The sequence below is a fragment of the Peromyscus leucopus genome, chromosome 3 (assembly GCF_004664715.2).
Source record: "Peromyscus leucopus breed LL Stock chromosome 3, UCI_PerLeu_2.1, whole genome shotgun sequence".
Lineage (NCBI taxonomy): Eukaryota > Metazoa > Chordata > Mammalia > Rodentia > Cricetidae > Peromyscus > Peromyscus leucopus.
Window position 1 is genome coordinate 141,333,028 of NC_051065.1, and position 27,141 is coordinate 141,360,168.

Sequence of the window (27,141 nt, forward strand, 5' to 3'; positions counted from 1 at the left end):
GCAGAATTCACATTGAAGAAAATTAACCTTATCTCATCTTTAAAAATGTAAATTATGAATATTTTCACACACAACTGGTAGACTATAAATGAACTAGAGGGATTGTGATAATCTTGTGACTTCAAGGCATAAAAAGTTTTTCTAAGTATATTCTAATGTATATCCCATGTAGTTTTTAAACTAACAACAACAAAATTTTATAAAACAACTTAGACGTTCAGCAGTAGAGGATTAATTAATTTGTGCTGTATACAAGTGACTAATAGCTATAATTAGCTTAAAAAAGCTCATAGATCAGTACTTATAAAACATAGAAATGCTTTTCTTTAATAAGAACTATCAACAAGAATCATGGTGTAAATCCATGTGGTGGTATATAGCTGTAATCCCAGCAGTGAAGAAACTGAATCAAGAGTCCTGTGAGTTTGAGGCCAGCCTGGGCTACATAGTAAGTATGATACAACAATTTTCTCAAAATAAACAAACAAAAACAAAACAAACACAAAAACAAACAAACAAAAAGCAAAAACCAGAATCAAAGCCTAAGTCTGTAGCTCACTGATAAAGTATTTGTAGAGTATTCTCAGTGTCTTAGATTTGATTTCCTAGCACCATGAAAATATCAGCAATAGACTACTCCATATAGAATGAAATCAGTGTTCACAGTAAACATTATATATGAATAAAAAGCCAGAAGTGTTTATGATAAGTTTCACAGTGGAAATGTGAGTGCATAAAGACATCGTAAAATACACAGGTGTAATAAGCATTATTCAAAAAACAGGAAATAACTTTTCTTTCCTATTGGTAACATATGGGAAAATTTCTAACAGTCTGTTAGAAAATTAGGAGGGGAGGGATGTCAGTCACTTCTTTTTACTAGTGTTTTTTGCTAACACACTGATTTCACTTTCTCTGCAGATGTGTTATATTTTAGTATTCAAATATCAATTATGAACGTGATTGCAGCAACTGACATGATATGTTGTTCCTTTCCTTTGACATCAAAATCTGCTTTCATCATGCAATTTCCTCTTTTCAGTTTGGTTAAGAGGAGGGGCAAAAAGTCCTGAGCTTAAGTATCACCCAGAGGTGATTCAGCTCTGCCTTTTCTCTTGGAGCCTCTGAGAGGATCAGTCCAGGGAAGGACAACTTTTTCCCCCACCTGGGGGATAAATTCCCTGCAACAAAATCATTTCTGGGTCGAGACACAGGTAACAGCTACTTTTATTGTTTTTCTATCACTCGAGAGAATTTCAGATGTTGTGACATCAGACTGAAATTGCTGGGGAAACCATGTTGGTTGTGTTTGATCTGATTGACTATGGCAGTATGTGAAAACTGGAGTTTAGCACTGTTTATTTTATTTTTGAGTGGGTTATGACTTCTGCTGTGTGCTAAGAGAGTTAGGTAGAGGGTTCTATGGAATTCATTACTCTTTAGCTGGGTCAAATGTTTTTATATTATCCATCTTGAAGAAGTCATAACAGGAACCGGGTATGAAGGCTTAGTGTGTAAAGTACTCACTACATGCTACACAAGCCTGACTGACCATCTGAGTTTGATCTTTGGGACTCATATAGAGGTGGAATAAGACGACTCACTTTGTAAAGTTGTCCTCTGGACACATGAACCTCAGCTCAGGCATCCCCTTCCCCCCAAAAAACCCCAATAATAATAAATAAAGATTTTGAAAAAGGATTCTGCAATAGAAAGTTTCCTTTTTCTCAGCAAATAAGGGAAAATTTGAATAATTTCAGAAAACTTCATAAATTAAAAAAATTAGAGAGGAATCACTCCATGTACTATTTGTTTTCTCTATTATCTTTTGGGTACCATCTCAGTTATGAATGTAAAGGGCATGGTGAGTTACACTTATTTACTATTTAATAATTATTGATATCTGTAATCAGATCGAATCCTTCATGGGCATTAGCTAATTCTTTACAGTGACAAAATGCATTTTTACACAGGATCCTATGGCAACATCATATACTAGAATATAATATGTGAAATAATCATGTACATGGAATGATTTAAGATTAAAATTTCAGGAGTTTTCCTGCTATGCCGCTCTCTATTGCTCCCCCACCCCACCCCTATAATCCCCTTTTGTTTTCCTGGTTGCTGCAATCACTCCCAGTTATGTAGCATGTCTGAAGAGTTGGGGCCAGGAGCCTCAGATGTGAGAGAACATGTGGCATTTTGATTCTGTATATGGGTTATCCCATGCAGTAGGATCTTTCCTAGTTCCATGCATTTACCAGGCCTGACCCTGGAGAAGAATGCGTAGTCTAAATCTGGGTGGAGATGTTGGATAGCTGGGGTGCTTGGACTAACCCAAGAAGTATTTCTGTTTATGGAGCCCAAAATGGTAATTACCTGCAGTATTAACCTACATATACTGTTTTGGAGATGGTGTCTGGGAAATTCTGAGAGTCAAATACAATTGAAAAGACTACAAGAACTTTCCTTTTATATTCGAATATTTATCAAAATGTATAAATAATCTGCGTGGTGGTGGCACACACCTTTAATACCAGCCCTCGGGAGGCAGAGTCAGGTGGATCTCTGTGAGTTTGAGGCCATCCTGGTCTACAGAGCAAGACCCAGGATAGGCACCAAAACTACACAGAGAAAACCTGTCTCAAAAAAATGTATAAATTTTTATATATTCAGAAATCTCTGACTGTTGTTGAATTGATAGTTTAAAAATACTTCAAAGATTTGCAGGTGTGCCAATTATGCCTAGTGTATTTTATATGTTAACTATTTTAAACAAATAGGCTGTGCCAATATTACAATAACTTAGTAGTAAATTTTTAATTCTTTTTGTATTTCCTAATAATAAGTGTTGTGAACATTAGAAGTACAAATGACAGAAAACTTCAAAGACTTCTCATGTCTAATGGAAATCAGGATAGACACATGTGATTTAGGGTGTTTGGATCTTTAGGGGAATGAATCAAACAGTGTCCCTTCCCACCCCACTGCAGAATCAGATCCAGGTACCTTCCTAAAGGTGGACATTTAATTTTTTCTTTAGAAATCACTCAGAACTGATGTACTTCTGTACTGTACTTCACTTACTCCCAAGATGAGTGATGAGGAGATCACTTACACAACTGTGAAATTCCATAAGTCTTCAGACTTGCAGAATCGAGAAAGGGCTGATGAGACACAAGGGCCCAGAGAAGCTGGCCACAGGGGTAAGTGTTTTAAGTGTCTAAATTCACGTGTTTTATGCATTCTAACTTTTGACATTTGAAAACAATATCCTACTGGCTTCTATGGAAAACAAAAACTCTCCTTTTTAACCGGGCTTGGTGATGCACATGGGAGGGATAAGATAAATGAGTATGAGTGGGGGAGTAATCATGTAGAAAATTGTTCAAAAATAAGTTTAAAAATTAAGTAATCATTTTTAAAAGAAAACTATAACTCTATTTTTAACTGTTAGCTGGTAACAGAGAAAGCCAGATTGATAGAGGAGATCAATAGACATCTCTGAGTAAACAGTTCTTGAAAATTTACAAGTGAGAAGGGAATACATTTCATCAAATTTGAGAAACTGTTAGGTTTTTATTATTTAGTCTAGTCAAGAAGAATTCTGAAACCTTTAAAACTGAAAAACTAGGGTCTGAAGAAACACCAAATGTCCTAGAGAAATGAAATCTTAAAGAAATGCAAAGTATGCATTAGAAACAATATTTTCCCTTTAGCAGAGGGTGTTTTAATCATCCTAAATATTCCAAATATCTAATGAAATGAAGCAGAAAAATAGTTCATCAGATGATGAAGTGTATTCTGAGGAGAAGCTGCAGAGGAAGAGAGGTGATGAGAGAGGGTAGTGGGGATGAGGATGACTAAACCATATTATGCATTCACAGAAATGTTAAAGAATAAATAAGTTTATTAACAAAAAAGAGGAAATCGACTTTTCTGTTCTCTTTTTCTGCTTTCCCTGAATGAACTGTAACAGCTGAACTCCAAGCTGATAACTTTAACATCTTTGATACAGTGATAATCAAAGGCTTGGCTTTCAGATTCCCAACACCTCAGACATACAAAGATGTTTAGGGTTGTCTAGAAAATATGGAACTTATGGGAAAAAGAGTTGACTTCTGACCCCAGAAAGGATGGATCTGTATACAGGTCCACTCCATAACAACTAGGGTCCCTACAGTTCTCAAGAACATCCATCCCTCCTTCCTTCCTCTCATCCTCACTTATGCATCCTTGGTTGACTGTATGCTCTAGTTTGGAATCATCTACCTGGACTGTGTCTGTGCCTCCAGTGCTTTCTGAAGGATGCACTTTTGATCCTGGAGAACTGGGTGAAAGGGCAGGTGCCTGTCATCTAGCTTCTCTAGGATGAAGTAGGAGGATTGATAATATAAGACCAAAGTTAAAAGAAGTTTGTAATCCTGTGAAACTTCACACATGTAGTATTCCTGTAGTGGGTGCATTTTAGTTAGATGTGCTACAAATTTTGAAAGTACATGTTCAGTCAGCTTGTATGATGGACTTCTGTAAATCTGTTAGAGACCAATATCCCCTCATTTCCATGCTACACAAAATCATAACCAGTATTGTTACGTGCTCTTTTCATAGTGATTATTTTCTTGCTTTGCTTTTTGTTTGTTTGTTTGTTTGTTTTGATTAAGAGTGTTCAATCCCCTGGCACCTCATTGCAATACCTCTTGGAGTCCTTTGTTCCATTCTGCTGGTGACAGTTGCAGTATTGGTGACACACAGTGAGTAACTGGTATACATCTACCTAAGTAACTGGTATACATCTACCTAAGTAATAACTTTAGATACTAATTATGCAGTTAACACTCTCTGTCCATTGTTCTGCCTATAATCAGGGGATGTGCCAGATAGCTCTGGACTTTGTTTATGTTTGTTTGTGTTTTTTTTTTTTTTGGAGGGGTGCTGACACACTGTAGTATCTTGTTCCCATACATATATATTCAATTGGAGATGTTGGGAACTGCCTTTTTCTGTCTCATTATTGGTATTGTTCCTTTTGAGGACTTAATGGTAGTCTGCATTCTGAGCTTAGGTGATTGTGAATTTTATGTAAAAATTCTGCAAGAAACAGTTGCATAAAACAAATGATGATGTTCTTTTCATTTTCTTCGGTGTATATTAAGGACATGGTTAAGTGAAAAGACTTCATATATACAGAGATATTAAAACTTAAGCTTTATTGGATTCCTTCATATTTTTCAAGGAAATGACTCCCATGCTGTGCTAGGACATGGAAACCTATCTGGATATTTTGTTTTCCCTCCAGACCAATTAGAATTGTTCCATTTCTTAATGTTTCTAAGTTCACATTCTCATGCTGGGTTAAGTATGCACTGAATATGTTACTTATGTATGTTTTTGAAAGTTTTTGCTGTGAAAAACTAAATAACTGGAAGTTGTGGTACATCCACCATAATTTTATTCAGCTATATTGTTTGCTTTACATTAATGTTACCCTGATAGAGAGAAATTTGTGTTTCCATTCCTATAGTGAGTTAATTGAGGTGTTACTTTCTAAATGTCAAAGTACCAGTTCCAGTAATAATATGTGTTAGTTGTCAATTTGGACTTTCTCTGTTATCTTAAATTTCAATATTTACTCCTCATAAGCGTTTTTGGTGTTACAACTGCTACTCATTTTAGTTTTTCAGTATAATCAAGAAAAACATGAATTGCAGAAAACTCTAAATAATCCCCAACAAAAGAACAGCATCATGCAAAATGACAGTTACTTAATGGAAGAAATGTTGAAAAATAAGTCTATAGATTATGATGCCCTCAAACACGATCTGGACATACTCAGCAGAACACTGAACAGATGCTACCAGGAAACTAAATTTGTTTTAGATTCCAAACAGCACAGAGGTAAGGAGAGGATCTTGAATAAAAAAAATGCTTTATTCTCTAATGTTTCCTCCCCAGAAGATTTGAAGTCCAATTAGCAGCTTAAAATGCTTGGGGTTAATGGCTTGGGGTTTCATTATCTCATGGAGGGGCCTGGAACTCCAGATATCTGTGTTTGAATTTGGAGAATCTTATAGCCTCTAGAAACTCAGTGGCTGTTCTGGCTTCTACTGCTCTAAGAGGATGTAATTGTAAGTCCCCATAGCTGACAATTCAGGATCTTTTTGTATGTGGGCAAGGTTGAATCTCCAGCTTTGTTGCTGACAGAACATGGAAGTCTCCATTAAGAGTGCCTTCACCAAATTCTTAGGCTGAAATGGACTCAGAGAATTTATATGGATACAGTCATAAAAATGATTGTGTGTGTGTGTGTGTGTGTGTGTGTGTGTGTGTGTGTGTGTGTGTGTGCATTTTCCTTCTGCCTTGGTATGAGAGAGTTGGCCTATTTGTGACCACAGTGAAGCTCACTGCACGACATTATGGAACTTCAAAATGGTGTCCACACTTGTGTAACTGTCAGTGACATAGTGAATGAGGCCAGAAAGATGAAAATATCAAGCTTTACAAGGAACTTTTCTTACCTTGTATTGTGACTGGTTAACTTTAATTGACACAGTTTATCATTCATTATTAAATGTTACTTTCAGAATTTAGAGTTTACGAAGAGCTTTTGCATATGATCTCGCTACACCATGGTAGGGATTCAAAATCATTACTATGTAAGGAATAATAATATCTTTCAAACTGCTACGTTATAAAATATGATAGAAAAAAAAGTGCCAAAAATTTTTGAAGTATTTCAGACCCATGAAAAATATTATGTCGCATTTTTAAAATAACTTTATCTGCTGTAAATAGTAGCATATTGCTGTAGTCCCTGTCCTTAGGTGGCTGAGACAAGAGGATTATAATTTTAATGACAATCTGGACAGCTCAGCAAATTCCAGCCTAGCCTGAGCTACACAATGATACCTCTTCACAGGAAAAGAAAGGTTGTAGATAAAGTTTGATATTAGAGCATGGCCATCCTCAGTCCCTCACTAAACAAAATAATCATAATGAGGTATTATTGCTACACAAATCGCACACATTTTAATGTATTCAACTTGACATGTTTGGGTATGTGGGTATATCACTGAAGGCATCAACATAGTCAGGAGAGTAGACTAACACCTTCAAAAGCTCTCTCATGTGTCTCTTATTGCTCTTAAGGCAAGAACATTTAACACAGACCACAGCACAACCTTAAGTGCACAGTATGTGAGGATGAACTGGGACCACAGTGCATTACTGCAGGTCTAGAATTCAGTCATCCTTGTAACTGCCTCTGTGCAGCAAGTGTTTGTTCCCCATATTCCAGCTCTCATAAGCCTCTGCTTCTTAGAGTTGGGCTGTGTTAAAACCTCATCTGAGTTGAGCCATAAAGTATGGTCCTGGGCTTGACTTTTTCACTTTGCACTCCATCCTCCAGTTCACCCATGTTCGTCATTTGTTTGAGCACCTCTCTTTTAAGGTGTTTAGGTGTGAGACATGGTTTCAATCTGTAGCCCAGGCTGTATTAGAATCTACTTTATAGCCAAGGTTGACATGGAAGTCACTACTTAGCCTAAACTGGCCTCAAACTGGTGGTGATCCTCCTGTCTCACTCTGTGTAGAGCTCAGGTTATAGGCATAAGTTTTCATGCCCAGCCCAATTTAAAGGATTAATAGCATTCCTTTGTATGCATGTGCCACATTTTTTCTACTGATTTATCCACAGTGGACACATCATTTGTTTCTATATATCTACTGCTATAAAAAACACCCCATAGAGCATGGGTGTAAAGGGGTCTCTTAACATTCTAGAATTTAAATTTCTTAGAGCTCTGAAATTTTACTTAGTTATTGATGTTTAATTAAAACAGTGATCTAATAACAGAATATTAGAAAATAAGAATTTTCACCATCTACCTTCTCTGTTGTAGGCAAACGTGTTGAAGGACACTGGTTCTGCTGTGGCATAAAATGTTATTATTTCATCAAGGACAATAAACGCTGGAGTGGATGTGCACAGACCTGCGGGGATTGCAGCTTATCCCTTTTGAAGATAGATGATGATGATGAACTGGTACTTTAAACTCTTAACATGTCCATTTCTTCTCTTAGACTCTGTCTCTAACCCTTGGATAGTGAGATACTAAGTCCGGGCAGGTTTATTGAAAGAGAAAACTCTAAGTGTTGTACATGGTTTGCCTGTAATGTGAGCAAAAACTGTGCAGTAAGAGTATCCTAGGCTACTCCTTCCTGCTCCTAGCTTAGTGTCAGGACACAGGGTCTGTTATGAGAAGACTCATTAAAGAAACAGCCATGTCTTTGTAATCTCCTCTCTCTTAGGAGTCTGCAAGAGAGTCCCTCAGAGGAGCATGTTTTCCCAAAATAAGCTTAAACCTTTGGTACAGTACATCCTGTGAGTGACAGTTATGTATCTCCATAGAGTGCCAGCTACACCCAGTGACGTCTTGGTCTAGGGCTTGCTCTTTGGAACCCAGATGTGAGACTGCCTGAGATGAGTAATTGGATGACAATAGAGAAAGTAACTGAGCTCTGGAGCAAGTTGCAAAATGGAAATTATATGAGAACTGTGGAAGCAAGTAGTTTTACCAGGTAGCTCCAATGTGATTGTCAGCGAAACTCTCCATAAACTTCACTTCATACTATTTTTTTGTTTTCTTTAAAAGATGTCTATGTTTAGAAATGAGTAATTAAATGAAAAAAAAGGTGCCAAGATGTGGACATTTTCTATTTACATTATTCCTAACAAAATCTCTTCCAATATGAAGACAATATTTTTCTAGACAAATGCTTGCAGGATCAGCTTGAAAACTTTGTCATTTAGAACATTTTACAAAATTTGTACACCAATTTAATACATGTATAAAAATCACAACAAATAATTTTTAATGTCAAATAATGTGATTCGCCATTTGATATATTAATCATAATTAAATTTATAATTAAATTTAAACCCATATTTTAAGATATGCTCAAAAATTTAAGTAGACATCATGTCACTGGCATGTCTCATGTAAGGCATTAAGGTTTTCCAAATATCTGTCTCTTTCCTCCTCAATTTCTGTCACTTCCAGGGCTGAACTTCAGAATGGCTTCCTCTCTGGAGCATGGAACTTAATGCTTTTCACACAGTACTTTTCACTTAATGATTTTGCTATTAAGACAGGGTGTTACTTACCATATGAACACTTCCCACATGCCTCTGTGGTCTTTGGGAATGCACAGTTGAATAATTTCATAGAGTGTCAGAAATTATTTAATGAGCCATGTATGCAGTGTGCTGGTTTATAGGAGTCACAGCAGTAATATTGTGAATTCAGGGTCAACCTTGGTTATATAGTGAGACTTGGTCTAACCTAGTATCCCTAGACACCTGAGGTTTTAAATAACTTACATAACTAACATTGGTTTTGACATAAATGAGCTACTCGTGGGAAATCACTTTAAAAATGAGCTTGGAGGGAAGGAAGCTCTAGAGGACAGGACAGCAGAGACCTGACACAGAATAGCAGGAACCTGTTATGTTGTTCTTTTCTCATCAGCCACAGGGAAATTTTATCATCAGATGAGTTCTTTTTTTTTTCTCTTACAGAAGTTCCTTCAGCTCCAAATTAAGCCGAACAGTTACTGGATTGGGTTATCATATGACACAAGAAGGAAATGGCAATGGAGTGACGGTGGCCCATCTAAACTGTGAGTTTCCTGAGTCCTCACACTCTAACTTGGTGCAGAATTGGGAGGATTGTGTGCAAAGGCTTTGTTCTCATTTCACAATGCTTTTCTCTTTGTCAATGGAGCTCACAGCTAAGGATAAGATGCACAAGGCAGTATTTGAGCAAGCATTAGACAGGGAAGAGGAACAGTCTAGAAGCTGACTGCTAGTGATGTAATAATGAACACAGCTAAGGATTGTGTGTTCTAAGATGCAGAGAACACAAGCAAATCAACATCTTAAGATCATTTGAAAGTGACTAGATCATCCTGATAGGTAGTATAAGTATGAATATTTGAAACATTCATTTAATTTGTTTCAGGAGTTAGTTTATATAAATTGCTTCTTATTTATAAATATAAGAACATTTTTGCATATCTATATGTATATCTACCTTCCATTTCAAGATGTCATATTGTAGATTCCAAGTTTTATGTTAATTTATACTCTGGTAGAAAACTATTTATTGATTATCTTTATTAAAATATTCCTTTTTCTTGAATATATCTCATATACACAAAATAAAATATGATCCTATCCTTCCCTAAACCCCCAAGCTTCCTCTGCTTCTGTCCTAACATGTGCCTCTCTAACTCCTGTTTTCTTAATTGCTGCTGTCCCTAGGTGCATGGTAGGTCATCCACTGCAGCAAGGATACATACCGGTGGCCACACACCCCCAAAAGAGTAAATCTCCCTTTTCCAGCTGCCATCACCTAACAATAGTCATTCCTTACATGGTAGTATATGCCTCCTCATCTGTGCAGGAATTTTGTCATGTCCAGAACTTGCTTTCCACAGTACTTTTTCCTTCTCTAGTTCTTACATCCTTTCTGTTTCCTCTTCCTTCCTATTTCCTGTGTGGTAGTGGTGGTTTTTGGGGAAAGAGGTTTATGAAGATGACCCCTGTATGGCTGAGCACATACTCTCTTCTCCTAAGCACTTTGACCAGTTCTGCTTCTCTTCAATGACCACTGACCACTGCCAAAGAAACTTCTCTGATGGAGGTTGGGAGCAATGCAGGTACAGACCATAAACATAAATATTAAAAATGAAACTTAACCATGTCACCACTTAGCAAAATGATAGTAGTAGGTTCCATACTAGAGCTCATGACCTCTGAAATCATGGGCTTTTGATTTGGATTATAATATCAAACATGACATATTGCCTAGCAGGTCAGTATTGTGGCATGCTGGGTCCAGTGCTGAGTAAGACCATTCAAATCTTTTCTCCCTTTGGAACTGTGAATGTAATTGGCCCACATAATCTGATAGGGAGTGGAACTATTAGTAGGTGTGGCTTTGTTGGAGTGGGTGGGGTCTCTATTGGAGGAAATGTGTCACTGTGGGAGTGTACTGGAAGAAATGTGTCACTGTGGCAGTGAGCTTTGAGGTTTCCTATGCTCTGGAGACCACTGAGTGTGTCAGCAGAATTCCTGTAGCCTGCATATCAAGAGGTAGCCAGCACCAAGTCTGCCTGCACACTGCCATGATCCCCACCATGATGATAATGGACTGAAGCTCTGAAACTGTAAGGGAGGCACCCCAGTTAGGTGTTTTCTTCATAAGAGTTGCTGAGGTCATAGTGTCTTTTCACAGCAGTAAAAACCGTAGCTAAGGCACTCCCCTAGTAACCTGCACAGGACTGTTTGACCCATTGAAAGATAGCCTAAGGGAAGATATTTCCTCATTGGTTTGAGATTGATTTCTCTATGTCCTCACACCAAATGTGTGGTGTCTTCAGAAAAAGGGTGTTTCCATGTAGTTATGGTGGAAAACCAAGGGCACAGCAGCAGCCTGGTTGTTTGGAGGCATCTGTGGCCTCACTGACCAGTAATTCCTTTGGAGGTATCCTTTGCCTTTCACTTTGATTTTCACTTAATAATTCATATTTTCTGTGGATCTAACTCTTTTTTAAATTATATTTTGATATTTTAAATTATGTTTCCATAGAATATATTTTGATCAGGTTTTCCTCTCCCCCTTAATACCCAGTTCCTCCCCTCCTCCCTTCCTATGCACTCAAATATGTATTATTTCTCTCTCTCCCCCCCCAAAACAAAAAAAGGAAAATAAAATCAAACTAAAAAAAAATTCAGCAAGACAAAAATTGCCTAAAACAAACAAAAAAGCAACACATAAAAGTTCCCAAATCATACACACACACACACACACACACACACACACACACACACACACACACAAAAGAGTCTGTTTTGTGTAGGTCAGCTAGTGGGTCTCCATAGGCCTTTTATGCATCCTTAGTTTTGGTTGACCCTTTATTCTCTCCTGTCCATTATTTTCCAGTACTCATCCAATTTTATCCTTTAATCCTCTGAACCCCTTCTCTGCCTTCAAATCACATATTCATCATTTTTCATGATTATTGATTTTTTTAGAAATACAAATTTTAAAAAAAATCCCCTAATAATTCTGTTTGTCCTTTAAAAACTTTCTTATCTAGTTACATTTCAAGTTGACTTTTATAACTATTTAAAAATAAATTTAATTTTTATTGTTTTGTTGTTGTTTTGAAAGAGATTTGTGTCCCCAGGCTGGTCTTGAACTCTTGATCCTTGTATTTCCATCTCTCAAGTGCTGAGAATATGGTAGGTGTGACTATCTTTTATCCCATTAAAGATATCAACCGTACTTATTTTACATGTGTTAGTTGGTAATCCTATTGTCTGTACTTTTGTGGGCTTAACGTACTCTTTCTGCTGCATTTTGTTCATTATGACATTTTCTTTGTGGTATTCTGTGAATTTCTTCTTCAGCTGATACAAAAACTATCTGAGGCATGGACAGTGGTAACTTTCTCAGGAACCTTTCATTCGGTGCCTGAGAACATGGCAGGTCTAGCTCACTTCTATTTAAACGTGGTCCTGCCAGTGTGGACAGTTAGATTCCAAATCTGCAGAAAGATAAATTTCTCTTTTATCCAAGGGAATTCTCAAGCAGGCTGTCACAGAGGTGGCCAGACTGTCACAGATTTAGCTGGACTATCACAGAGGTGTCCAGAGTACAGAAGACCTTACATAATGTATTAATATGTACAAATCATACAGATTATCACTATTGTTATTAATTTGTTTTTTCTAAAGGAAGTATCATTTCATACAGGCTAGCTCTGTTCCTTTTCATCTACCTCCCAAGCACTAGAATTGTTGGTATTTGCCACTGTGAAGACCACAGAGTTAATGAATTTGTTTGTGTCTTACAGCACCAAACAGAGTGATATGAGCATGTGGTAATATTTAGAGTCAGGTTCTAGCAGCAAAAGCATGTCTGCATCCAGATTAAGTGATCTTTGTAGACCTTGTCTATGTTACAGAACTGTTCCCTGATTATGTTATGACTACTGGACCTAAACATGAGGCTTCTGTCAGGAAGTCCAGTGGTCAGAAGGTTTCTGTGGCCACCACAAGTATTTTCCCCAGTGGGAAGACACAGAAGCTTGTAAATCTGCTTACAATGTCAGCTTCTAATGAACCTAGTGAGAAACTGTGAGCTTGTGTTTCTTGGTAGAAGTCCAGGAAGGCATCACCATGAAGGTAAAGTTAAGAACTCATGATGCAGAATATGTGCTCCATGTATATTGTGAATAGTTACTGTATCCTGTGTCTTTTCCTCTTTGCCCATATTCACACACGCTTTACTGATTGTACCATAATCATATCTTATGGCTGACTAATGTATATAATCATTCCTGCTGTACCTTACCTGTTTTTTTTATATGATCCATGGGCCACTTAGTTTCATTTATCTTCCTATTGTAAATCTAAATCTGTTATTTCTACCAGGCTTAAATCCAATGTTAAATGAAGGCAGTCTTTTGTTAAAGTTTTATTCCTTTGCTGTTTTAGTCCCATGGAGTTGGGTGGATTTCATTCTCTGTCTGGTATTCTTTGACATAGATTCTCATTAGGCTAGCTTGGGTCAAACTCACTGTATTTCCCTAACTGGCCTTGAAATCCTTATACTCCTGGATTCATTATTTTGTTTGAATGATTATTTTCTGTAGTGTCACTAATTATTTTACCCTGCCTATTAGTAGAAAGATTGGCTGTCATGTTTAATGATGTTTTGGGAGTCTTAGATTTACTGAAGCCTCAGACTGTATAGGAATCTACTTTCTGCCTATTCGTAAATGAACTGAATTCAGTTTTAGTTGATCAGGGTCTTGCTCCATAGCCCACTCTATTCTGGTTTATAATCCTCTAAATCAGCCTCCCCAGTGCTAGGTTACAGTCATATATCATCTTTCTTTTTTTTTTTTCTTTTGATTTTTCTATAAGGTTTCTCTGTGTAGTCTTGGCTGTCCTGGAACTCTCTCTGTAAACCAAGTTGGCCTCGAACTCAGAGATCCACCTGCCTCTGCTGCCCAAAGGCTGGGATTAAAGGCATGTGCCCACACCTCCCGACATTGTGATTTAGTTTTTATTTAACTTTTTGAATTATCTTCCACAGGAAGTTAGTTGAGGATTTAGTATTCATCGTCCATCAGAGATGGCAGTTGTGTTGCACACAGGGAAGTCAGATGGTCACCATGTTTCAAGGAAGTCCCAATAGCTCTGAGGAGGGGGTGGAAAGAGAAAAATCAACCAAAACAACAGTTACAAACCCTCTTCTGTAACTATTCTACAAATGTCCCTTTCTTCTCAAAATGTGTGCATATAAGACCTTGTCCTGTATGCCACATGCATTTATTTCTTCTTTTTAAACTGTCTTTATTATAAAAAAAAAAATCAGAGGAAAACATTTTAGTGTAAAATTGTTCCATGGAAATACTCAAAATTAATTTAACTTGCTCACAAAAAAAATTAACAGTGTGAAGTAGATAAGAACCTAAGTTGTGATCAAAAGATCATTTTTATTTTTCATTTTATTCCATTTATTTTTGTGGACTATTCACATGTACTGTGACATACAGGTCACAGTACAGGTACAGTTAGAGGAGCGTTGAAAGAGTCACTTCTCTCCTTTTGTGTGGGATCTGAGGTCTGAACTCTGGTTGCCTGGTCTGGTGCCAATGGCCTCCACCCACTGAGCCATGTCATTGGCCCAAGACTATTTGTATGCATTTAGAGAAAATGGAAATCTTTTATTGATATTCTTATGGTTAATGCCATATTCTGTACATTTTGGTAAATAAATCTTGTTTTGAAGACTTTGGCCTGAATCAATATAAGATTTGAATTTAAATAACTTTCCATTATATTTTTCACTTAATAGTGATTTGACAGTAATGGGATCACCACATAAGACAGGAGGCAGTGCATTTGTCAGTTCATGTAGATAATGATGACTGTGTTAGAACTCACTCCTGTATCTGAGAAAAGAAAGTGGAAAAATTATCTAATTCGGTGTGCAGTGCATAGGAAAGTTAAAAATGGAATGTGGTCATCTTTGTTGGTTTCCTGTGGTGATTTGTGACTACTTAACGACCAAATGTTTTAACCACAGGTCTCAGTCGGCTGTGCAAATAGGGTGATGAGCTGGAAAGGGAAGAAACATTCTTCTGAAATCTGACTTAACAGAGCAGAAGCCATTTTCCTTCCTTGCACAACACAGCAGCTTGTGTCTGTAGAATGGATGCCTTTGGTCCAGGGCCCTAAGGAATCACTCTCTTTTTTTACCTGAATGACACATGGAACTTAATACAGAACTCTAATAAATAACACACATATTTCATAATCACTAGAACAAACCATTCCAACATCCATGGCGTTGACAGCACAGTTAAACACTAGGGTGCAGTTGTGGATTTTTGTTTGTTTGTTAGTTGATTAGCTACTGGTTGACACTTTTTATATGTAGAAGAATTTATCATCTTTAGAATGCATTTATTTGCTGCAAAAAATAATTTCAGTAATCCCAGCACTCGGGAGGCAGAGCCAGGAGGATCTCTGTGAGTTCAAGGCCAGCCTGGTCTCCAAAGCGAGTTCCAGAAAAGACACAAAGCTACACAGAGAAACCCTGTCTCAAAAAACAATAATAATAATAATAATAATAATAATAATAATAATAAGACTTAGTGAATAGTTTCCAGACTAATTTAAGACACTCATACAAACTTCCACAATTCATATGTATTCTCATTCTCTCTCTCTCTTTGATTCATTTGATGATGAGTTGAAACTGTAGATACAGTAATATTCAGTGAGGCCAGATGAATGTGAAAGTTCAAGACTTATAATCATCTTTTCTTTTCTTTTTTATTAAGAAATTTCTATTCATTTTTCATACCAACCACAGATCTTCTCCCCTCCCTTCTCCCACCCCTGTTTCCCCCATTTCAACCCCCATTCCCAGGTCATCCAAGGCAAGGCCTCCCATGGGGTGTCAGCAGAGCCTGATACACTCAGTTGAGGCAGGTCCAAGCCTGTTCCCCTGGTCCAGGGCTGTGTAAGCTCTCTCACCATATGGAGTGGGCTCCAAAAAACCCACTTATGCCCTAGGAATGGATCCTGATCCCACTGCCAGGGGGCCTCTTAAGCAGATCAATGTATATAACTGTCTTGCCTATGCAGAGGGCCTAGTCCAGTCTCATAGAGGCTCCACAGTTATGGGTCCATAGCTCATGAGTTCCCACTAGTTTGGTTTGGTTAAGACTTATAATCTCATAGGTAAATGAGTTTGAGGGTAGCCTTAGGCTACATAGCATGTTTGAGGTCATTGTTTGCTACAGAGTAAGATTCTGTCTCATGAAGCCAATAGCAATAATGGTATTAATAATAATAATAATAATAATAATAATAATAAGCCATCCACAAATATTTTGTAGGGACAAGCAAATTCTTTTACATCATACTGAAACAATTAAGCTAAATAAACGTCGATGATTTATTAATATGTTTTAATCAATAATCCATAGTCTTATTAGTCACTTTTGTTAGTTTTCTGGATCATGTCACTGTTGATATTTTTTTCTATTCAGTATCATGCAGTGCATTCACATGTAATGTCCTTAGTTCTGAAATGATTTGACTAGTGATTGTTTTCTTCCTTTTTCCTTTCCTTTCTTTCTTTCTTTCTTTCTTTCTTTCTTTCTTTCTTTCTTTCTTTCTTTCTCTCTCTCTCTCTCTCTCTCTCTCTCTCTCTCTCTCTCTCTCTCTCTTTCTTTCTTCCTTCCTTCCTTCCTTCCTTTCATTCTTTTTTTCCTTTCCTTTCTTCATTCCTTCCTTCCTTTCTTTCCTCCTTCATTTATTCTTTCTTCCTAACTTTTTTCTTTCTTTGTTTCTTTCCTTCTCTCTTTCTTTCGTTCATTCTGTTGACAATTATATTTTAAAAAAATCAAGCCTTGAAGTTAGAGTGCGCATGTGATAAAATGCACCCACTGTAAGTCATGAGAAATGAGTTTTCCCAAATATGTATACCTTTGCAAGCACCATTCTGCAAATTAGTTTTATGTCAACTTGACAAAAGCTAGATTCCTCTGAGAAGAGGGAGCCTCAAGTGATAAAGTGCCTCAATAACAAACATCTGGCTGTAGGCAATCCTGTATGTCATTTTCTTAATAAGTGACTGATATGGGAGGTCCCAGGCCATTGAAGGTGATATCAATGCTAGGCTGGTAGTCTTGGGGACTATAAGAATGTAGGCTAAGCACATTTGGGGTAGCAGGCCAGTAAGATGCATTCCTCTGTGATATATACCACTACCTGGGGTTCAACTTCCAGCAGTGTAGGTCTTCAAAGAAATCCACAGAGTAGGCAAAATTTAACTTTTTTTTTTAATCTGAGGGGTAAAGAGAAAGACATTCACACACTCTCTTGATAGTTTTCGTCTTCTTTTTTCTTTATTCTGGGTTCTCTGTTTTGTATTCTATGATTTTATATTTCCTCTACAGCTTATATACCCCAACAAAATCTTCCAGGCAATATAAAAATTACAATGTGGTTACTGTAGATGGACAACATTCTCCTGCCTGCCTGCCTGTTCCTGAATAACTAGTCAGAGGCTTAATATTAATTACAAACTGTTGGCCTATTGCTCAGGCTTATTTTTAACTAGCTCTTACAACTTAAATTAACCTATTTCTATTGATCAATATTTCGCCACGTGTCTCATGGCAAATATTTACTATTTCGTGTGTTCTAGCACATCTTGCTCCTCTGGTGGCTGGCTGCCATCTGCTTCAGCTCTGCCCTCCTTTCTCCCTGTATTCAGTTTGTATTTCCAGCCTAGCTGTATTCTGCCTGACTATAGGTCAAATCAGCTTGATTTATCATCCAATGGGAACAACATATATTCACAGCATATGGAAAGAAATCCTACAGCATTTCCCCTTTTCTGCCTAATCAAAAAGAAGGTTTTAACTTTAATATAGGAAAATTACATATAACAAAACAGTTATCAAGCATGAATTACAGTAACAATATCTAGTCTATTTGTATTTGGCAAAAATTAAATAAAATACTCTATCATATATCTTATTTTAATGACTCTAAAGTTTCACCTCTAATCTACCTCTTATCATAACTAAGAAAAATTACAATTATAACTATCTTGTCTTCAACTCCATCAAAGACCCCAGAGGATATTTACCTGAGTAAACAGAAAGTATACTGCAAGCAACTTCCAAAATTTTAGATATAACAGAGACACCTGGCTGCCTGAACCGTCACTCAAAGTTCTTGTGCAGTGTTGAGGCATTCATCCTCAGACTATAGGCCCATAGTATCTGGCAGACATTTCAATGAAGCAGAAAATTTGAAGGTCTATCCTGCCTATATTGGCAAAGTTCATCAGTTGCTTTCCTCTGTGTCTTGCACAATGTCTGTAGTTTCTTCTGTGAAGCTGGAACCTGAAGGACCATCCTGCCTTGTTTTGGCAAAATTCAGTGGTTCCTTTTGTATAGGTCCTGCCTGTTCAGTTTATACAACAAATTGTAAAGCAGTCCAGACAAAAGCAGTTTCTTGCCTAAATGGCTAGCCTTTGCTACATTGAAAGCAAACTCCATAAGGAGTTTCTTTGATGCTCATCATCCTTTTTGAAGTAACTGGTGCTGCCAGGAAGAGATATGTCTCAATGTCCAGAAAAGTCTAAGTTCTTAAAACACTTTAAATGTCATATTTTGTAGGTCTTTGAAGTGTTTAAAGATTACTCTACCTATCTGAAATATATCTCTGCATATCTAGAAAACCTAACTAATATGACTATAAGTTTGACTATTATAGATGAATACTAATTTGCATTTTAACTATATATTACCTTTTTAAATGAGTTGTATAAACATAATACCTTAAACAAGAGTGGAAATATACATAAAGTACAACAAAATTGACCTTATATTTTTATCAATAAACCAAAATCCATACCAATGTAAAGTATTTTGAGATTAGCAGTTATTTTTTTGGATTAAAGTAGATTCAATAATCTACCTTTTTCTCATCATTTCTATACCATAGACCCCCTTTTTCTTTAGAGAGAGACTGACTATGACCATTAACTATTTATAACAAACCCCCTTTCAATGAAAATAAACATTCATAAACAATATTTTGGGAATTAGGACATAGTTTTCTATACTACTTCCTGCTGATTGGGGGCACTGGTAATCTTACGAGAATCTTGAGAAAATTTGAGATAATGGTCAAGTTCTGGGAAGATCAGCTATCAACTTTGCTGATATATACCATCTGTCAAGGTTCAGGAGGCCTCCCTTGATTAAATCTGGTCCATCTTAACCTGAAACGAATCCACACCCTCTTGCTTCCTGTAGAAGCAAAAGTAGAGCCTCTTTCCCAAAGCAATGTGTCCTTAGACCCAAATTTTGAAGTCAAGATAGCTTTAAAATATTTTTTGAACATACTGTGCCCATTTAGAGGTTTTTTTCATCTGAATTTGTCTTCATTGCATATCTGTAATCCTTTTCTGCCCACTACTTTAAACTGCTAAGCACTAGGACCAAAGCAGCAACTTTGGTGGCTGATTCTGTTCCATTCTTTTGTTCTCCGAGTGCCTTTCTTCATAGCAGAGGTACCGGTGGGAGCTACATTTATTGTCCCAACTCTGGGAAGCAGTATTAAGTATCATGCAGCTGTGCTTTCAAGCCTGCAGGCAGCAGCTGAAGCAGCTTCTTTATACCTCAGCCCATGAGAGACTGCGGGAGTCCACAATGTTCAGCTGAGGCCCATCATGGCCAGGGGATGCAGTTCTGTCCCTTGGCCTGTATTGAGAGACATGAACTAGGAAAGTGCTCCTGGCTCTGTTTTAGAATCTCTCTTTTTTAAAGCTCTCTCAGGTATTATGCAGAAAAACTTGCCAAACACCTGGGCACCAAATGTAGACAGATTAATCTCTCCTGCCTGCCTGTTCCTGAATACCCATTCAGAAGCTTAATATAATTGCAAAATGTTTGGTCTATAGCTCATGCTTACTACTAGCTAGCTCTTACATCTTAACCCATTTCTATTAACCTATGTATCACCACGTGGCTGGTGATTTACTGGTACTTCACATCTTGTTTCTTGTGCAGTTCACTGGCTTCTCTTAGACTCTGCCCTCTTCTCCCTTTATCTCTGCATCTTCTTTATTAACTAATGGTAATAAAACATATTCACAGCACACAGAAAGAATTCTACAGCAGGATACATTCTATTTTTCAAATAAATGATTATATTGAATACAGGAAAAAAGTTTTTCATCTCTCTTACATGATTAAAACAAAGTCATCCCAAGAACTCACATACATTTACATCTAAGTAACTTGTTATAGATTAACAGGATATGAGCAACCATGGTATTTTTCTCAGCCAGTTTTTTTTTTTTTTTTTTTTTTTTTTTTGCTGGCAGGCTGCATATTGTGGATACAGAGAAAGAATCAATCACTTTTATTACTTATATTAAAAGATAATCTTTTAAGAAATTTTAAAAGAATCACAAACCTAAGCTTTTACATATGGAAAACAATTAATTAGCCCTACTTTAAATATTTAGGGTACATATCCACTCATCAATAGTTTTTTTTTTTTAAATCAGGAGATTGGGGGTAGAAATGTATACAAGGAATTATCTAACATCTTTGATCAAAATCAAGCCTAGCAAGGAAAGTACTTCAGCTAGTAATAATTGGACTGCTTTGTTTTTTAATCACTAAGTTAGCTATGTATCCTTGTGAACTTTAGATTGTTTTCTAGGGTTTTTCATTTCAAAGCTATTATCAAAACATCCTACTTTAACTTGAAGTTATTTTAAGGCTTTGTTTCAGCTATGATGCAGACTGAAACCTGTGAACAATCTCTCTACATTAAGATGAAAAGAATTTAAGTTATCTGGGCTACTGGGACTCAATTGTTTTACTTAACCTTAACCTTAGCCACAGTCTATATGGCTCCTCAATTGAAACTTGTGTGTTTTGGCTGTGTGACAATTTCTTGTTTTATTTCTTATTTTCTGTAGCCCCTGCTTTATCAGAGGCAGGGGCAAGCAACATTTTATCCTTCCTTTACCTATGTTAATTTTTCCACTAAAATAATCTCCATCATAATGTCTTCCTATATTTATTAAAGACCCGCAATCATCAAATTCCATTCAAACTAACACTATTATTGTATAAAATCATTACTTCAGTTAAACAGTACAGTTTAGGAGGATATCATCTCCATAATAATCCTCAGGTAAAAATGCCCAGTAGAATGGGATATTTCCAAGAGATGATCATACTGCATTAAAGGAAGTGGGAATCTCCCCATGCCCATTCATACCATGCCAGATACCAGAGGAACATGGCAGTAGCCAACATGTGAAGGTCCAGCAGAAGCAAAAGACATTCTGGGGTCTGTGGTCTCGTGGTCTTTTCTATCTGAAATTCACCCATCAATGTTTTGTTTCCTGATGGCCAATCCCCTGAAGTCAATTGCCATCTGCTGCTCTTCTGTCATCGCCAATGGCAAGCATGAGATTGTGCTCCTGCTCTTTTTGATTCTTCCCTGACTTCCTCACTCTACATTCATCCCTCTTCTACACATCTCTCTTTCACATATCTCCCACACACATCTTTATACAGATATTGCTCCATCTCTCTACACAGCTCTCTCATCTTTGTAACTGCTCATCTTCCCGTCCACACAGCTCTCTCTTATAGCTTTCTCTCACAACTCCTCTACATAGCAGCAGTTCTCTCTGAGAAAAAAAAACTGAATATATGAGCTATATTATGAGGGTCAGAGCCATTCAATAACATATGAGAATCATAGTTTCTTTCAGGCTAGTAATGTCACATTGACCAGCCAGCCAGTGAGTGGCAATACTTGGCTGTCAGCCAATCTCCTTGGTGAGCAGGCAGGAGGCACATAAGCTGAGTGGTCAGCATTTCCCAACAGAAAGTGACACTGAAATTCAGGGCTTAAACAATAAACAATTCGATGGCTGAACCTTGAATCTTGTCATAAAGTGAAGTTGGAAGTATGTTCAGAGAGTCAATTGCTGAGAGAATTATATGTACTAAAGTTGCTTTGTGCTTGATTTTAGTTCAACAATCACTTGGGAATTTGTCCTTGTGCCTATTTTGCAGGGGCAACTAGTTCATTTTGAATTTGCTCTAAGGTTTAAAATCAGCTAAAAAAATCTGTTTTTGCAGCTGAGAATACTGTTACTTTCCTATGGAGTCTGACTTATGAAAAGTATCCTGGTATTATTTCTAGTCATTAAAATTATACAGCTATATGTGCCCATAAGATTGAGATATAATCATGAAATTAAATATATACAACACATGAGATTACTCATTACAGTGCAGGTATTAAGGAGATACCACAGCTGTTTTTGCACATGTAACATTACAGACAGAAGTAATAGTGTTCAGTTTGTGGCACCATTAGCTTTGCTTGAACAGGGTTCTTCCATTAGAAAATTATTCATCTGGTGTGTTAACACTTGAACTATCAGTTGCTATCTGTTGTATAATGGCATGGCTCTTAACATTCACAAACCTTTGATTCATTCTTTTTGTTATAAAGCACTTTTGTATTACACAAATATACCACAATATTTCTCCATATGTGAACATATGGTGTGCCTCTAAGTTTTGACAATTATGAGTAAATGCAATTATGAAAGCTATCATGCCAATTTGTGTACAAGTCACTGTGTAAGCATAAATTTTTCTTTTTAGTAAATATCTTTTGTTAACAGTTGATATCTGCTGTGTCATTTCTTCCATTTACATATTAAATATATACACATGATTTCCTGACTGTACCCATGAGCATGTCTCATGGCTGTCTAATGTATATTCTATTCCTAATGTATCTAACCTTGTCTATCTGTGTCCCAAAAGCCACTTGGTTTCATTTACCTTCTTTTCTTCTAAATTCCTATGGTAAATTTGAATATTCCATTTCTCTCCATCTTAAATCCAAGATTCAAAGAACATGATTTATTTTGCTAAAAAATGATTCCTTTGAATTCTCAGTTCCATGTACTGTGAGTGGGTTTCATTCTCTTCCTGTCTTTCTTTGTCAGAGTCTTATTATTCCACACTAGCTTCAAACTCCTTATGTATTGATGTGTGCCTCAAATCCCTATGTCTTGAACTGTGATTCTCCTACCTTCATCTCCAAAATACTGGAACTATAATTGTGTTCAACTATGCCAGGCTGGATTTATTATTGAGGATCTCCATTTTGAATTCATTCTGTAGTCGGCTTCCTCTATCCATTAGGGGTAAAACTAACTACAGTTCTTCTCTGACCATTTGAGATTTTTTTTCCAGCGTCTGCTAACACCTCAGCCTGAGCAGGAATCTGACTTCTGTCAGTTTTTACAGGATGATCTTAATTATTAATTAATTATTTTTATTTCTGGTTTTGCTACATAGCTCAGATTAAACTGGAAATAATAGTCCTTCTGTTTTAGCTTATGTACTAATTTGCTCTGTTTTAAAATTTTTTAATATGTTTTTATTTTGCATTTAATTTTTTTTTCACAGAAGGGTAGTTATGGCTTCTAATATACAATCCTTTAGAAATCATAGTTGTGTTGCATACAGGGAATACAGTAGATTACCATGTTTAAGAAAAGACCTATTAGCTATGAGGTGGGGGAAGAAGAAAGGGAAAATAAGACCAAAATATGAGTTACAAGCCTTCATCTGTGCCTGTATTCCAAATCTTCCCTCTCTCCTTAAAACGCAAGCATATGAAACCTTGTTCTGTGTGCTACACATATTTGTTTATTACCTTGCACATTTATTGACAAAATATAAGTGGGAAAGAAGGTTTAGGATAAAATAATTCCTTGGAAATATTAAAAATCAGTTTTACCTGCTGATCAAAAATTGCAATTCCAATTGTGGAATAAAATGAGGATTTTGGTATGATCAAGAGATCATTTCTTTTTAATGAGCTTAGAGAATAAAAAACATTTTAGTGATGAACTTATGATTAATAGTTACATATTCTGTATATTTTGGCAAATAGAAATTTTAAAATCATGACATTTCAGTGAATGTTCAAAATTAAGTAATTGCCTATTGTTTTTGTACTTTAGTGACTTGAACACAGCAAAATTCGATCTTAATACTGGAACATGTGCATTTTTATCTAGAGCAAGACTAGATAATGATAACTGTGATCAATTCTACCCCTGTATCTGTGAGAAGAGACTGGATAATTTCGTTCATTCATACTGCAGCAAGAGCTAAAGACAAAATGGAATGTGCTGATCATCATTTGTTTCCTATAATAATTTGTGAATCCTTATGAACAAGTGTTTTGATCCCAGGACTTGGTTCTCTGTGCAAACAGAGAGATGAGCTGGAAGAGGTTGAAAATATTCTCTGAAATCTGTCTTGGCATAGCAGAGGCAATCTTTCTTCCTGGAAGACACAGAACACATCTTCTCTGGTGCATGGATACCCTTTGCTACAAGCCCTGAAGAATCTGTTCTTTCTGTTTACTTAAACACTCATAGAACTAAATAAAGAATCCTAAAGAACAGCCTGAATATTTCACTATCAATAGAATAAATCATCTCAATTGAAAGCACAATTAAGAACTACAGTGTAGTTATAAGCTTCAATTTCTTAGTTGTTAGTTGATTGCTGTTCTGTTTTTTTTTTTATGTTTTGTTTCATGTAGAAGTTTTCTTCATTGTTATAAACATTCCACTTGCCCATAAAATTTAATTTAAAATTTGGTGAACATTTGCAACTATAGTTCAAGGAACTACTGAATACATTTTATGCAAGGCATCAGTTTATCCCATCCTTCTTTAAACCATCTATGATAAGTTGAGGCCTTATAGAAATGGTGGTAATAAGTGAAGTTGGCTAGATGTAGTGGCTTACCCTACATCTTAGCAATTAGGAGGCTAAGACAAGATTGCTGAAAAAAATTAATACAGTGAGAGCCTGTGTCAAAGAACCAAACAAACTAACAAAATTGAGGCCAAAAATTTCCTAAGTATTTTCCAGGGACATCACTTTATCTTATACAACTGTACCCAAGTAATCAAACTTAAGACATCTAGTATTGGTACAGTAATTTAATCTAATCTAGGATCCATGTATTCATCTACTGACTGGATAATGCCACTCTAGGTATTTCATCCATGTTCATGTTCACATGAATTCAGTGCTGATGTCATTGTTGTGTTCTTTAGTCTTGAGTTTTTTATGTTTTCTGGTGGTGGTAGTTTTTTGTTTGTTTGTTTCTTTCTTTCTTTCTTTTTTCCAAGATAGGGTTTCTCAGTGTTACCCTGTCTATCCCAGAATTCTCTCTGTACAGCAGGCAGGCCTGGCACTCAGAGATTTGCCTGCCTCTGCCACCTGAGTACTGAGATTAAAGGTTCTATATATATATATATATATATATATATATATATATATATATATATATAATAGCCTTGGCCACGCTAAATTTTTTTATATCAACAAGATTGACCTCTAACTCATGGAGATACACTTACTTTTGCCCCTCAAGTGCTGAGGTTAAAGACATGCAACACCATGTCCAGCTGAAAAATATGGACTTTCATAAGCACACTACCTATCCTCCATTAAATCCAAGTAGAACATTTCCATCTCCTCTCAGTCCTTTCTTGCCCCAAGCTATAGCCTTACACTGTAAGTTGGTTCTATTCCCATTACAACTTTGTATCTGCTTTCTTTTTGCTTACCATGTTTTTAACATTAACCAACAACTTTTTCTTTTTAAAATATTATTTTTATTAATTCTTTTATAATTTCATGCCATTTTTTAAATCATATTAACTTCCCCTGGTTCAGTCCCTTCCAGTTCACTCCACCTCCTTACCCACTCAACTCCCTGTTTTTCTTTCTCTTTTTCTTTTTTAAAACCCATTGAGTCTAGTTGTGTTGGTCAGCTACCTTTGGATATTGGCCCTGGAGTTGGTTCACTGAAAATATTAATAAAATTGACAAACCTTTGGTCAAATTAACTAAAATATACTGATAGGATTGAAATTAATAAAGTCAGAGATGAAGAGGAAGACATGATGGACACTGAGAAAATTTAGGAAATCATAAGGACATACCTTTAAAAAAATTGTATTCTTCTCATGAGAAAACTGGGTGCCCCTAAGCTTGAAGCACAGAGCGGGGAACACTTCCAAATTCTTTTTATGACACCAACAAATGTTTATTAGAATATCCTCCTGATGGAATTTTCCTTTAGTGAGTATGAAATGACCTCCCCTGCTGCTTCTCACTAGTTTTGGTTTGAAGTCTATTTTGTCAGATATTAGAATAGGTATGCCTTCTTGTTTTTTAGTTCTGTTTGCTTGGAGTATCTTTTCCACTCATTCCTCCTAAGTTTGTATAACAAAGACATGGTGGAAGAAATAACTGAGAGCTTACATCTCAAACCACATACAGGAAGGAGAGCAAGCTAACTCTAAATGTAGTGAAATATTTTGAAACCTCATAGCCTACCCCCTGTGACATGTTTTATCCAGGAAGACTACACCTCCTAATCTTCCCCAAATAGCCACCAACTTGGAACCAAGTATTCAAATATCTGAAATTTATAGGATACTTCTCATTTAAACCATCATTGGTGGTATTCACAAGTTAGTCATGTTTTTGAAGGCTTATTAAAGAGACAAGTATAGTGAAAAGCAGAGAAAAGAGATGTGTTCAATGTGACTATCACTGAGAACAGGAAAAAAAAACAGTTCAGTGAACTCCAAGTGTGGTGGTATTGTGTTCCTCAAAATATTGTGTACCCTAATAAACTTATCTGGGGTCAGAGAACAGAAAAGCCACTAGATACTTAGGATAGGCAATGGTAGCACACACCTTTAATCCTAGCATTCCAGAGGCAGAAATCCATCTGTTCAAGGACACAGCCAAGCATGGTGACTCGCGCCTTTAATCCCAGAAAGTGAGTCTTTAATCCCAGGTAGTGGTGGTAGAAAGCAGAAAGGTATATAAGGCATGAGGACCAGAAACTAGAAGCATTTGGCTGGT

General features: G+C 36.6%; 1 protein-coding gene across 2 annotated transcripts; it reads left to right on the plus strand.

Moving 5' to 3' along the window:
* The first annotated feature begins 1,076 nt into the window (after window positions 1-1,076).
* LOC114701411 (T-cell surface glycoprotein YE1/48-like) lies at window positions 1,077-24,649 on the plus strand. 2 transcript variants are annotated; one of them, XM_037204075.1, is made up of 7 exons: window positions 1,077-1,214; window positions 3,047-3,209; window positions 4,668-4,757; window positions 5,680-5,901; window positions 7,905-8,047; window positions 9,584-9,684; window positions 24,201-24,649. In XM_037204075.1, the coding sequence occupies exons 2-7, from the start codon at window positions 3,098-3,100 to the stop codon at window positions 24,352-24,354; spliced, it is 822 nt and encodes a 273-aa protein (XP_037059970.1). In that variant the 5' UTR covers window positions 1,077-1,214; window positions 3,047-3,097; the 3' UTR covers window positions 24,355-24,649. The 2 variants fall into 2 exon arrangements, with proteins under 2 accessions (XP_037059970.1, XP_028737329.1); XM_028881496.2 differs by having other exon boundaries at window positions 3,098-3,209.
* Window positions 24,650-27,141: the final 2,492 nt, after the last annotated feature.